This window comes from Cololabis saira, chromosome 2 (genome assembly GCF_033807715.1).
Source record: "Cololabis saira isolate AMF1-May2022 chromosome 2, fColSai1.1, whole genome shotgun sequence".
In the NCBI taxonomy this organism is placed as follows: domain Eukaryota; kingdom Metazoa; phylum Chordata; class Actinopteri; order Beloniformes; family Belonidae; genus Cololabis; species Cololabis saira.
In genome coordinates this window covers 48946211-48959856 of record NC_084588.1, presented here as the reverse complement: position 1 = coordinate 48959856, position 13646 = coordinate 48946211, and the positions used below count along the sequence as shown (strand labels likewise).

Genomic DNA, 13646 nt, shown 5'->3' with positions numbered 1-13646 from the left:
ATATGTTTGGGTTTTTATTTAGTGCACCTCTACGTACTTGGTATACAAAATTATATATATTATTCATTTCATTCAGGCTTAGCTTTTATTTTAAGACAGGTCAAGGTTGTCTTAAAGTTAAGAAAAAAGTCAAGAACTAATTTGAGAACTTTTATTTCAAGAATACCAGTTTTTTCTCAATAAGAAACTTAAGAAGAAAGTTGAGAAAATACTTTTTGGAGAATATGACTTCTTCTCTTTTTTCTTCTTAAGACTGAACTTAAGAAAAGAATGACACTTTTTTTTTCTTAAGAATATTTTGTGAATCCGGCCCCTGATCTGGTTCTTCTGGACTACACCTAATGACCGGAGGTTTCTGAAGTCGTCACTTCTCCAGAGGAAGTTTCTCTTTATTCCTCGTGATGCAGCTTTAAGCTCAACTCAGTCAAACCTAATTAAAAACAGAAGAGTCTGATAAATGAGTGGACTTGAGCAGCCATGAGGCTCCGGCTCTGAAATACTGCAATTAGCTTCAGCTAATCCTGAGCTAATAGGATGCAGATACTCCGGCTGAGCATCATCAGGAGTATTAAAGCCTCGGCTCCGTCAGGCTCCGTCCAGCCGTCAGTCGCAGCAGCAGGAACTCAGATTTACCGCGTTGGACGTCGATGCCAGTCAGGTTTCATAACCCTCCATCCTTCCTGCTGCGTTTTCATCCTCTAATGGTCTTTTATTCAAGTTATGTAAAGCTGGACTTCATCATACACGTCAGTAAATGTTGCTGAATCTCCCCGTTATTGTTCTGAAAAGCAGCGGCCGACTCTTTCACCAGTGTTGTGCCACAAAGGGGGTCCTGGTTCAGTTATTAAAGAGGAATTAATAATTGTTTTACGATAATTATTATTAATTGATAAAGAAGATAACTTATCAAAATGAATCAATCAAAACGGGGCACCACCTGACTTATCAGGAAATAATAACTGAACAGCAAAATCAGTCTATCAACAACTTCTCTTAGTTTAGTTTAGTTTATTTCGTTTATTTCGAACATGTAAAAAAAACAAAACAAGAAAAAAGACAAGAAAACAAATAGAGGTGGACATTCCACCACATAAAGAAAAAATCCAATATCAAAACACATATTTCAAGTTACATGTTCGAAAAGGAGTGGGAGGAAGTATAAACTTATTTAATCCCACCCCCTTACAACTAAACATAAATTATATGTCTGTATTTATTTTTTATACTATACACTAATTGATTGTATTTATATATATAATTTTTACAAAAATAACCTGTTTAATGCAAGATGTAAGCTCTATGATAATTATGATATAAATATAATATAATTATGATATAAATATAATATAACTATGATATAAATATAATCAGTATATCTAAGTATATAAACATACAAAGACAACATGACAGAATATCAGAACACACACAGCTGCTGATCTTTAAACACAGTCTTTACTTTTATACCTCAAATAAACCATTTCTTTATATTTCTTCCCTCTCTCATTCAAATGAATCAGAATGTATTTACACAAGTGTTAAAAGATAAAGGATCCTGCGATTTTGGTTCTTGCCCAGTCAGGGGTCTATTCCTGATCACGGAAGGGCCGTAAATGTAAATCCTGCTGGGGCTTTGAGTCATTTTGGAGGCTCCTTTGTTTCAAACCATACGGTCAACGTTAAGAAATCTAGGCTGGTCTCAGAGTGAGGCCTTAAAGTTGAAATTAAGGGAGGCGGGATTCAATCTGTTTTATCGACCACCAGCGTTGGGATGATTGACAGGGATGAGACTGATGATGGATGGACTGACATGGTGGAGGACGTCTGCAGCCCAGCTGCCCCCCCGGGGTGGACTGACGATCCCCTCAGACCTCCCCGACCCCCACCGGATCATCCACACAACATGTTAATGGTTTAGTCTAGTCCAGGGGTCGGCAACCCGCGGCTCTAGAGCCGCATGCGGCTCTTTAGCGCCGCCCTAGTGGCTCCTGGAGCTTTTTCAAAAATGTTTTACCTTTTTTTTCCTTTCTTCTTTTTTCTCTTTTTTCCTTTTTTCTTTTTTTCTTCTTTTTTTTCTTTTTTCTTCTTTTTTCCCTTTTTTCCTCTTTTTCTTCCTTTTTCCTTTCCTTTTTAATCTTGACATTTCGACTTTTTTCTCAACATTTCGAATTTTTTCATGAAATTTTGACTATTTCCTCGACATTTCAACTTTTTTCTCAATATTTCGACTTTTTTCTCGAAATTTTTGACTTTTTTCTCAACATTGTACTTCAACATTAATCTTGACATTTCTACTTTTTTCTCAACATTTACATTTTTTTCTCAACATTTGTACTTTTTTCTCGACATTTCAACTTTTTTCTCGAAGTGCATAATAAAAAAAAAATCTTCCCCCACTAATATAGAAAACATGCAGCATGTGTTGTCTTCATTCTAAGGCTTATACAAGACTTTTCATTTTTTGCGGCTCCAGACATATTTGTTTTTTTGTGTTTTTGGTCCAATATGGCTCTTTCAAGATTTTGGGTTGCCGACCCCTGCTCTAGTTGGATCTCTGAGGGGTCTGACGTCGATGGCTGCTGAAACGAGGATGTTACTCGCCCAGCGCCGTCGAGATGATCCTTTTTAGTTAAACGCCAACATGACTTAGGGGACTTAGATCAATCTGACTATTCACCAGGTTTTTTTTTTTAGGTTTTTAGTTGTTCATTTTGTTTGATACCAAGAGACTAAAGGATCTGAGCATCGTCATGCACCTGTGCATCTGAGACGGGACTCTAAAGGAGATGTATTTTGCCCTTTTCTCACACATTTACAGTTTCCTTAGTTATTAATGATGTGACATGACGTGACGTCCAAAGGGATTCAGTTTAAAGGGAGTCGTGTCATCAGACTGAAAGTTTCAGAACCAGGAATGTTGTGTTTCCAGTTACATGAAAAACATGTGAACATGTCAGTCCATCCATCATCAGTCTCCTCCCTGTCAATCATCCCAACGCTGGTGGTCGATAACAGAGATTGAATCCCACCTCCAGACAGAGCCACACTGTCACCCCCCATGTGAACATGGGAAGCCTTAACTTCAACTTTAAGGCCTCATTCTGAGACCAGCCTAGATTTCTTAACGTTGGAACAAAGGAGCCTCCATAACGACTCAAAGTCCCAGCAGGATTTGCATTTACGGCCCTTCGGTGATGAGGAATAGAAGCCTCACTGGGCAAGAACCCAAATCGGAGGATCTTTTATCTTTTAACACTTGTTGTAAATACATTCTGATTCATTTGAATGAGAGTCAGGTGGTGCCCCGTTTTGATTGATTCATTTTGATAAGTAATCTTAGTTATTCATTATTAATAATTATCGTTATGGAGCCAAATCAAGGCCAAAAGTTTTGCTAATTTGAAAACTAAATTTGAACCTGAAAATTCTTTTTTTCAGTTTCAGAACTTTTTATTTCAGTTTCAAATCTTTTTTTCAGTTTCACATCTTTTTTTTCAGTTTAAATTTTTTTTTTCAGTTTCCAAAAGTCTTAAACTGAAAAAAAGATCTGATACTGAAAAAAAAAAAAATTCAACTGTAAAAAAGAATTTTCAGGTTCAAATTTTATTTTCAAATTAGCAAAACTTTTGGCCTTGATTTAGCTCCATATATCGTAAGACAAGTATTAATACTTTAATAACTGAACCAGCACCCCCTTTGTGGCACAACACTGGTTAAGAGTCAGCCGCTACTTTTCAGACCATTTGACAGTACGAGTGTTGAGTTGGGTCAGTGTTCAGCAGGCCGACTGCAGAAACTGTTCCTGGTCCCGATGGACCGGAGCTCCTGCCAGCGGGGAAGGTCTGGAAACGTTTCTGATTTCTGAACCCAACTATCATCTCCTCTGCTCCCAGAGGGAGGATAACGGAGGACAGTCATAGCTGGAGGAGACAGACTCTCCGTCCCTCCCCTCCCCTCTTCCAGAGGTTAAACCCTTCTAGACATGAGTCCTACATCTTTGCTCCACCGTGATGAGAAGTCAGTGGCTTCAACCGCACCATCCTGCTCTTCAACACTTCCACTTCCCTAAACGTGTCGTCTTAAAGTCCCAGAGATCCTCAGATCCATCGTTTAGTGTCATAACTGAGGTCACAGGTCGGATTGAAACCCCTGAACTCAGCAGTTAACCGTCGCGACCACATACTCATGTATCTGTGTGTCTTGTGTTTTCATTCCCTATTATTATATATGATTTTGATCTGAAGATTTTATTTCAAACATGCATGATAAAAAAAAAAAGAGTACAAAAAAGTACATACGGTATACATATAACAAAACGAGTTTCAATAAGCTTACTTATAAAACACACATAACCAAACACCCCTACTTTAATAACTATTCAATATAGTGATATAATACTCAATTATGTATATATAAATATAGTAATAAAGCAAATCAAGGCAAACAAAAGAAAACAAATCAAACGCCCAGCATTTAGTTGTGCTACTATGTATGTAAGTAATAATAGAAGTAATTATAATGTATAGTATTACATTATCATTACTTTAATATAAAACTACAATATAATAGAGAACAATAGACAGCAATGGTATAACAATATACTTGAATAACTATATAAGAGTAGATATGCTATATATACTGGTTCATATATTTACCTCCAATTATATACATAAAAATTACTATAAATCTATATATCGACATATCTACATATAACTATAAATCAGTGTAAATTAACAGAGATATAGATACACAAATACTGTACGGATGATACAACTCCATATCTATATACATATAACATATCTATATCCATAATATACATCTATATATCTACACATATTAATAAATGTACATATCTACATGTTTATTCGCATCTGTATTTTGAATAGAATGTTTCTTTGTATATGATATGTATGTTGTATGTTATATCTCATAGAGATGCACCGATCGATCGGCAACCGATCGGTATCGGCTCGATAATGCCCCTATCGGTTTTGATCGGAAATCGGAAAATAATAGTCCAAAGCAGGCCAATCAGTTGTGTTGTACTGTACATAATTATTGCCACAGGAAAGCTTAAACTAGTGAGCTACACGTCCCCTTTTTAGCCGAGTCTAAGTCGTCTCTAAGAGTCTCTGGAGGGTGAAATATTGCTCATTGCCTCAGCCTGCAATAAAACAGACAATTCATGATACTTTCTCATCTCCTAATTTTTATACCTAATAATACAATGTCAGTGTTGTACATGAGACAACAATATTGAAGAATTTATGGATTTCACGCTGTGATCGGCAATATCGGGATTGGCAGATACTGATTTTGGAGATCAGTGATTGGTGATCAGCCCTCAAAACCCTGATCGGTGCATCTCTAATATCTCATGTATATGATGTTTGTGTCCTTCATCTCAATGCCAGCTTCCTCTCTGAAATGAGAGGAGAACTAAGCGTGTGCCTCTGTTTTCCTGCAGCTCTTCGACGGCATCGAGTGCGAGTTTCCCCTGTTCTTCATCTACATGATGATTGATGGTGAGCCCCATTCTGTGCCATTGTTGCCGTGATGATGCATGAAGAGGGTCGTTGGCAGGATTTAAGACGCTTTCAGCGTCTGACGGGAAATTACATCCCGCTGTGTTGCCAGGTTGTAGAAAAAAAGCCACTTAAAAAATGACAATTTAAAAGGATGTGATTTATAAAACGTGAGATGAAACTCATAGAAATCAACAAAAAGGAATCAAAACGTTCCACAAAGGAAACGAATGAATCCGAGCATCCATCCATCGCCGCTTTGTCCAGGATAACGGCATGAATGAGAGGAGTATGAATGACTGTAAAGCCTCACAAACATTTCAGATGAAAACATTTCTGTGCAGACGGAGCCACAGCGAGGTGGAGTTTAAACTACGGTACTCATGGTGCCCTGAACGTTTTAAATAAACCTTGGACAGTGACAAAGATAAATCAATTAAATGTACATAATTGTTCCAGATTATAACTGCAGGGTATTTAATAGAAAACTGACCACGGGATGTTTTATACAATGGAAGATGAAGTTTCTTAACCTGACGGGTTGAATAACTATGAACTTGAGAGTTATTAACAAAATAGTATCTAAAACCACGAGGTAAATCATCTCTAATGATTCACTCTAGACAAATGTAATTTGACAAATGAATGAATGAATAGCTTTATTGTCGCCGGTCTGGCGTCCCAGCACAGTGAGATGACAACCAGTACAACCCATCAGGGCACAGACAAAACAAATAACATAAGACATGAGTCAACTGGTGAGAACAGATCAGAGAAAGGATGACATGGGGGATGGGGGAGGGAGGAGGGAAAAAAAGGCATCCTCATATTGTGTGTAAATACACAGTGTGAAAGTGCAAAAAAGACACCTCTGCACAGAAAGCAACATGACAAATTTAACATCACAAGGCTTGCACATGTGTGTGGGGGGGGTGGTTCTAGGGGTGGGGGAGATCCCGCACTGTACCCCAAGTGAGCACTGCGGCCAGTGGCGCGGCTCTCAAACCTGTTGACTGTGTTGGGGGGGGGCTGATAAGGGGGGGGAGCCGAGGAAGGGGTTGAGTTGAGGGAGGTGTGGTTATCAGCAAGTGTGTGTGTAGCGGTAAGTCCGTGAACTTCGCTCAGAGCTGCTCTCAGCCAATGTCCTTGATGTTATCAGTCGGCTCGGTCAGTTCTGAAAACAGTCCACAGATGTTCCTGAGAGGGGAGGGCTAGTGGGGGCAGAGTCACCTTGTTTACATTCCACCAGGGAGATTGTGACCAGAGCGATCGGCCAAAACCGCCCTGTCAAGGCCAGATTATAGAATCAACAATTATATTGCAAAACAGACAGACTCAGTAATTTTCCGTCTGCCTTCAGTCTCTGGTTCATCAATGGCGACTCCAATCAGACGAATTTGTGATCAATTCCCGCCAAGCCGAGCTTCCAATTTCTCCAAGGTCTTATCCATCTTGCCAATGAGCTCAAAGGCCGCCGCCATCCTGCGATTCTGTTCAAGAATCGCATCCAGCTTACGGCTTTGCTCCCCCAACGTTAAAGTCTGAGTGTTGATCGCCTTGCTTGCCCCTTCAGCCACGTCCGGCAGCTCTGAAAGAGCCAAAACAGCTGTCGACGACTTACTCGTTTGTCGGTACACCAGAAGACGAGACAGGACAAAAGCAGTAGCAGGTCAGATAGATAAGGGAGAGGAGCAGAAAAAGCGTCCGCCTTCGTCGAGAGCCGGAAGGAGAAAAAATGTACAGATTTGAAGAATGTTGATGTCATAGATAGTCAATAATTACAATTTAAAGCATAAGCTGCGTGTGATTTATGTGCGTGTGTGTTTTAATTTCACCATAGGCGTGTTCAGAGGAAATAAGGCCCAGGTGAAGGAATACCAGGACCTGCTGGAGCCCATCATCTTCCAGTCATTTGAGGGTGAGTCTTCACGTAAAAACACAACCGTGGTGGAAATCACAGACGCTGAAGTCACCCGGCACAATCATAGTGTTTATTTTGGAGCGTGTTGCCTCCGTCTCCGTCTCTGTGTGCAACGATGACAGTCTCTCCATCATTACATCCCATCATTACATCCTCACATCCTCCCACTGCCACCAAATCCCCCCGGGGCTTCGCTCTCCTCCCAGATTCAGCCCAACTCCCTCAGCAAAGATCCTGGTTTTTATATTCACCTGCCGCCGCCGTCGAAGGACAAAGTGGAATTATATTGATTTGAAAAGATCTGAGTTCATACTGAGGTTCTCATGATAGAGCGGGACAGACGAGGGACGGGACTGTTGAGCTGCCCTTTCTTCACTTGTTCTGCTTCATTTAACAGAACTCCTGATTTTAATAGGTTTGGTTTCTGAAGATAACACTTTAACGCTCCTGAAAAGTCAGTCAGAAGCTCAGACACGAGGAGGACGATGCTCCTCAGCCGTCTAGAGCAGCTCTGCATCCCACGTTTCTCCAAATGCTGTTGTTGGCAAAAATCAAGCAGATTTGGCTCGAATGTTGTTTTTTAATCGATCTAACTCCTTGAGGCGTATCCAGGAGCAGAGATGACGACTCGCTGCTGGTCAGAGAGGTTTTTAGCGTATTAGCACGTTATCAACGCTGCATCTTCGGTATAGAGGGAATATGCATGACGTCACAGATGCGACTTCACAGCGGGTTTCGCCCACTGAGTAGCAGAAAGACTTTCAGTTTGAGCAACTGGAAAACATCTAAAATGGAAAAGAGCTGTTGTGCGATCGACTGTACTCATAGATTTAGCAAGAAATCGTTTTACAGACTGCTGAAAAATAAGCTTAAGAGAGACAAATGGATCGCTGCAATTCACAGAAACAAATGGATTCCAGACACTGAAACGTGGATTTGTGGTTCCCATTTTGTATCAGGTAATGTTGGATTTTTGGGTAGCTAACGTTAAACGGTCAAATCATAAAGTTCGGTGTCCTCATCACTTTAATTTCTACAACAAATCCTGCCTTGAAGTCGGACCAAGCGTCAAGACTTTTGTAAGCCTTCAAGCTTTGCTTCGTGTATTTCCCCGGCGTAGAAATTAAGTACATATAAATATCAGGAAACTGGATTCGTGGCCAAATATTAATGTCCATGGACCACTGGTTCTTGGTAACTGTACCAAATATTAATGTCCATGGACCACTGGTTCTTGGTAACTGTACCAAATATTAATGTCCATGGACCACTGGTTCTTGGTAACTGTACCAAATATTAATGTCCATGGACCACTGGTTCTTGGTAACTGTACCAAATATTAATGTCCATGGACCACTGGTTCTTGGGGTAACTGTACCAAATATTAATGTCCATGGACCACTGGTTCTTGGTAACTGTACCAAATATTAATGTCCATGGACCACTGGTTCTTGGTAACTGTACCAAATATTAATGTCCATGGACCACTGGTTCTTGGTAACTGTACCAAATATTAATGTCCATGGACCACTGGTTCTTGGTAACTGTACCAAATATTAATGTCCATGGACCACTGGTTCTTGGTAACTGTACCAAATATTAATGTCCATGGACCACTGGTTCTTGGGGTAACTGTACCAAATATTAATGTCCATGGACCACTGGTTCTTGGTAACTGTACCAAATATTAATGTCCATGGACCACTGGTTCTTGGTAACTGTACCAAATATTAATGTCCATGGACCACTGGTTCTTGGTAACTGTACCAAATATTAATGTCCATGGACCACTGGTTCTTGGTAACTGTACGGGTCACTGTCAAGTCCAACTGCCTTTAATCTAAGCCGATAATCGACTGTTATCCCGTCTTCTCCACTAGTTGCAGACATTTTTGCCACTCGACGCAGTACGAGGGCTGGTCCAGTGGGGAAGTGACGTCAATGCAAACCCTCTATTTCCTGTAAATGACCTCGGATCGTTCCTCACGCGTTCTAGTCACAATTAGATTCAAGCGATGCTCAGTGGAAATAAAACAACCCAATGAGAGTTCTGGATGAGGCTCCCAACCCGACTGTGATGATGACGGCGATGTGAACACATGGTTCAGTATCAATGAGGAACGCAGCGTTGCTATTGGCTCAGCAGACCGGAGGGAGGAGCTGGATAATTCTACCCTGCTCCGGGTCTGTGATGTCACAGAACCCCAAACATGGTCTTTGAGTCGGTTGTCACGTCAAATACAAGATTAAAGCTCGTCTGGGTGTTTCTGCCTGCTAATACTGATAGATGTGCTTTTAAAGTCTGTTTTAGGCTGTTACAACCAGTACTGGAGTTGAGGGGGATGAGGGAGGATGAGGGGGGACGGCATCCCCCCTGAAATAAAAACAGTCCAAATCATCCCCCTGTAAAACTGCCATCCCCCCTTTCCATCCCTTATGTCATTTCATCAATGAATGTGGTTTTACTGCTATTTCAACATTTAGAGTCACCAGAAAAATAACACCAGAAAAATAACTTATTTGACAATTTTCACCTGTTTCAAGTAAATTTTCACTTGAAATAAGTAAAAAAATCTGCCAGTGGGACAAGATTTATCTTCTTATTACAAGCAAAAAAATCTTGTTCCACTGGCAGATTTTTCTACTTATTTCAAGTGAAAATCTACTTGAAACAGGTGAAAATTGTTGTTTTTTCCAGTGATGAGTCTTGTTTTAAGTGTAATGAGATTTGTTTTACTAAAATGAGACATTTTAATTAGAAATAAGACAAATATTCTAGTTAAGATTTTGAGTTTTTGCAGTGATCCATTTTACTTATCCTGTGAAGGACAGAGTCATATTGATAAGTTCAGAAAAGTGTTTTTTATTGTTGTGTTTTGATGTATTTGATGTAAGCCCAGTGGATATTTAAAGCTTACAGAAGGCTGCATTTAACTGCTGCTATGTCATTCCTGCAGTATTTCTGCAGGTGTTTTAGTCAGTTTTACAACTAGAGTACTGGTTACAACTGCTTTATAAGCAGTGTCTTCACAGAGACTCAGAGCTGATGGCAGTTCCTCTCTTTCTTTCTCTCCCTTTCAGGCCACGCTGTGATTCCCAAGTACTACCACGTCCCGGCCGACTTCGTGGAGGCGGAGCAGAGCAAGCACGGCAGCCAGAAGCGTTTCCCTAGCAACTCGGGCCGCGACGGGAAGATGTTCCTGTGGGGTCAGGCCCTGTTCACCATCGCCAAGCTGCTGGGTACGACCGAGCTGCCGTCTCTGACTGTTTCTGCTTTAATATTCAGATCTTATTAGTTTTCAACATCATCAGTAACATAGAAAAAGAGAAAGTAACAGAGGCTTTGCATAATATCTTGAATTGTATGATACAATTCAAGTAGACTATTTTTTAAATAACAGAAGACTTTTCAGCTCAAACCTTGTTTTATTCGTTTACTTTACATTATGAGTGTCAATAATTATGATTCTTTAATCATATTAATGAGTACATAATACTTCAAGTCTAATTATACGGTTTAATGAACCCATTTAGTCTATTTGTTTGTGTGATTTAATAATAATAATAGATTTTATTTATAGAGCACTTTTCATTCAGACAATCTCAGAGTGCTTACAAGATTAAAATGAGTTAAAAACAGGTAAAAAAAAAAACTGGTACATCAATTAGGGCTGGGCGATTTTGGACAAAAATAAAATCCAGATTTTTTTTCTCTGAAAACCCGATTTTCGATTTCGATTTTTTTGGTAAAAATACAAAAGACAATGGAATAAATTGTTTCAAATATTTTATCTTTATTTTTAAAGAAAAATAGAAAACAAATTTCCCTATTGAGAATGAAGTGCAATTGAAAGATACTGTAAATCCTCCTTGAGTTTAGTAAAGTGACAACATTTACAATTTTCTTGAGCAAACAAAGATGATCAGACGAGCTCTGTCTGTAATGCAGCTGCAAAAAAGGAAAATCCATTTTCCGATTTTCCTTTTTTTAACATCGTCTTGATTAATAAATCCAATTTAGATTTAAAATCGATTAATCACACAGCCCTAACATCAATAAATATCAATCAAAATCAATAAAGTTAAGAAATGTAAAAACTCTGAGATGGAGAAGCAGCGAACAAACACGCCAGCGTCCTCTTCTCTCTCTTCTCCTTAGCAGTTAAAAGCTTTCCTGAATAGGAAGGTTGTTGCCTGTTTTAAAAAATGTGTGTAGTTTCTTGTGGATTTGGTGTCTTGAAGCTTCTTGATGGTTTTCTAAGCTGCTCTTACGTGTTTTCTCCGGTTCCAGTGGACGAGCTGATCAGCCCTAAAGACATCGATCCCGTCCACCGCTACGTCCCCCGGCAGGACCAGAGAAACGTCAGCATGCGCTACTCCAACCAGGTAAGGGATGTTACCAAAGATCCTCTATACAGAAGATAGCGCATTACCGTTACTGCCAATGGTATGAAATGGTATCCACTTCCTGCCTGGGTGGGCGTGGCCGCCCCTCTCCCCTCATCGTTGTGGAACATACAACACTAGATACAGTACAACTTTAATATTTGCACCTTATTTTGCCGCTCGTTTTTTTTTTTTTTTATCTGCTACCTTTTATCTGCTCTGCTTTATCTGATATCAAGTACAAGATCATCGGATCAGTCTAATATTCTTTTTTCCCTTCCGAAAAGACTTCAATAATAAAAATAACAGTATTATTAAGCAAAGTTGCTTTATTTTAGTTTTAAACTTCATTTTATCCGATGGGAAAACGACTTTGGCAGTTCTGCAGTGACCGACGACTCTGAGGAGAGCTATGTATTATTATTATATTATATTATATTATTAGCTATGAGAGCCAAATCTGGCGAGAGTGTGTTGCTCAGACAGAGACAGGTCTCAAACAAAGTAAATTTTCTCCTAATCTGTTGGTCTTAAAATTTCCATTTTGGTGTCAGAATGTTCAGAAGGTTTGTGGCTTTTGAAAAATGGGTCCCATATTTACTTAGGTTACTATGGGGCGAAGGATTTGGTAATAATCTGTGCTCACGTTCACCCAAACTGGTGCTGAACTGGTGCTGAACTGGTCCTGAACTGGTCCTGAACTGGTCCTGAACTGGTCCTGAACTGGTCCTGAACTGGTCCTGAACTGGTCCTGAACTGGTCCTGAACTGGTCCCAGTAAAACATGGATCCAGGCTCCCTCTGGTCTCGTCGTCAGTGTTCCACACAGGTCTAAAATAGAGCTTTCAAGTGGCTGACGCTTATATGAACTAAGGACTTGTGAATTAAGTTGCTGTTTTAGATGTAAATGTCAGGCCGTGCATTTAGCTGGAGAGACGGAGTGGGCCGAGCGAGAGAGAGGGAGAGAGAGAGAGCTGCCCACTCAGCTCGCTGGAGTTAAAGTGCTGCAGCGTCTCGTCTCCTCACCTGAGCAGGTTGTTCTGTACTTTACTCACCGAGCTGAACTGAACATGAACTGAGACGAGGTTTTACACCGCCAACTTCTGCAGAGTTTAGCCTGGTAAACATGCAGAGGTCGAGGCTGGAGCTCAAAGCAGTGGAGGACTGGATTCTAACTGCACTTTTCCACCAGCACCTACTCATCTCAACTCGGCCTGGTTTCTTTTCCACTATAATTCAGCACCTGGAGCAGAAGTAGGAGGTTGGAGTGAAGCTGCTGTGACGTATTTGATTGTGTATCTAAACCAGGGGTCGGCAACCCAAAATGTTGAAAGAGCCATATTGGACCAAAAACACAAAAAACAAATATGTCTGGAGCCGCAAAAAATGAAAATTCTTGTATCAGCCTTAAAATGAAGACAACACATGCTGCATGTTTCTATATTAGTTATAACTGGGGGAAAAAAAAATTTTTTCATTATGCACCTCGAGAAAAAAGTCAAAATGTTGAGAAAAAAAGTCGAAATTTTGAGACAAAAGTGAAAATGTAAAAATATTGAGATTAAAAAGGAAAGGAAAAAGGAAGAAAAAAAGAAAAAAGAGAAAAAAAAGAAAAAAAGGAAAAAAAGGTCAAACATTTTTGAAAAAGCTCCAGGAGCCACTAGGGCGGCGCTAAAGAGTCAATAAGTCAAAATTTCAAGATTAAAAAGGAAAGGAAAAAAAGGAAAAAAGAAGAGTAAAAAAAGAAGAAAAAAAAGAAAGAAGAAAAAAATTAGAAAAAATAAGAAAAAAAGGAAAAAAAAGGTCAAACATCTTTGA

At 39.7% G+C, this 13646-nt stretch overlaps 1 protein-coding gene across 3 annotated transcripts in view; it reads left to right on the top strand.

Annotated features, from left to right (window-relative positions):
- Positions 1 to 13646, top strand: part of phkb (phosphorylase kinase, beta) — a 179551-nt gene that overhangs the window by 73466 nt on the left and 92439 nt on the right. For all 3 annotated transcript variants that reach the window (XM_061746752.1, XM_061746759.1, XM_061746767.1), the window contains exons 11-14: positions 5465 to 5522; positions 7363 to 7440; positions 10525 to 10683; positions 11735 to 11829. In XM_061746752.1, the coding sequence (XP_061602736.1) occupies positions 5465 to 5522; positions 7363 to 7440; positions 10525 to 10683; positions 11735 to 11829 (390 nt within the window). The remainder of the gene's footprint in view (positions 1 to 5464; positions 5523 to 7362; positions 7441 to 10524; positions 10684 to 11734; positions 11830 to 13646) is intronic.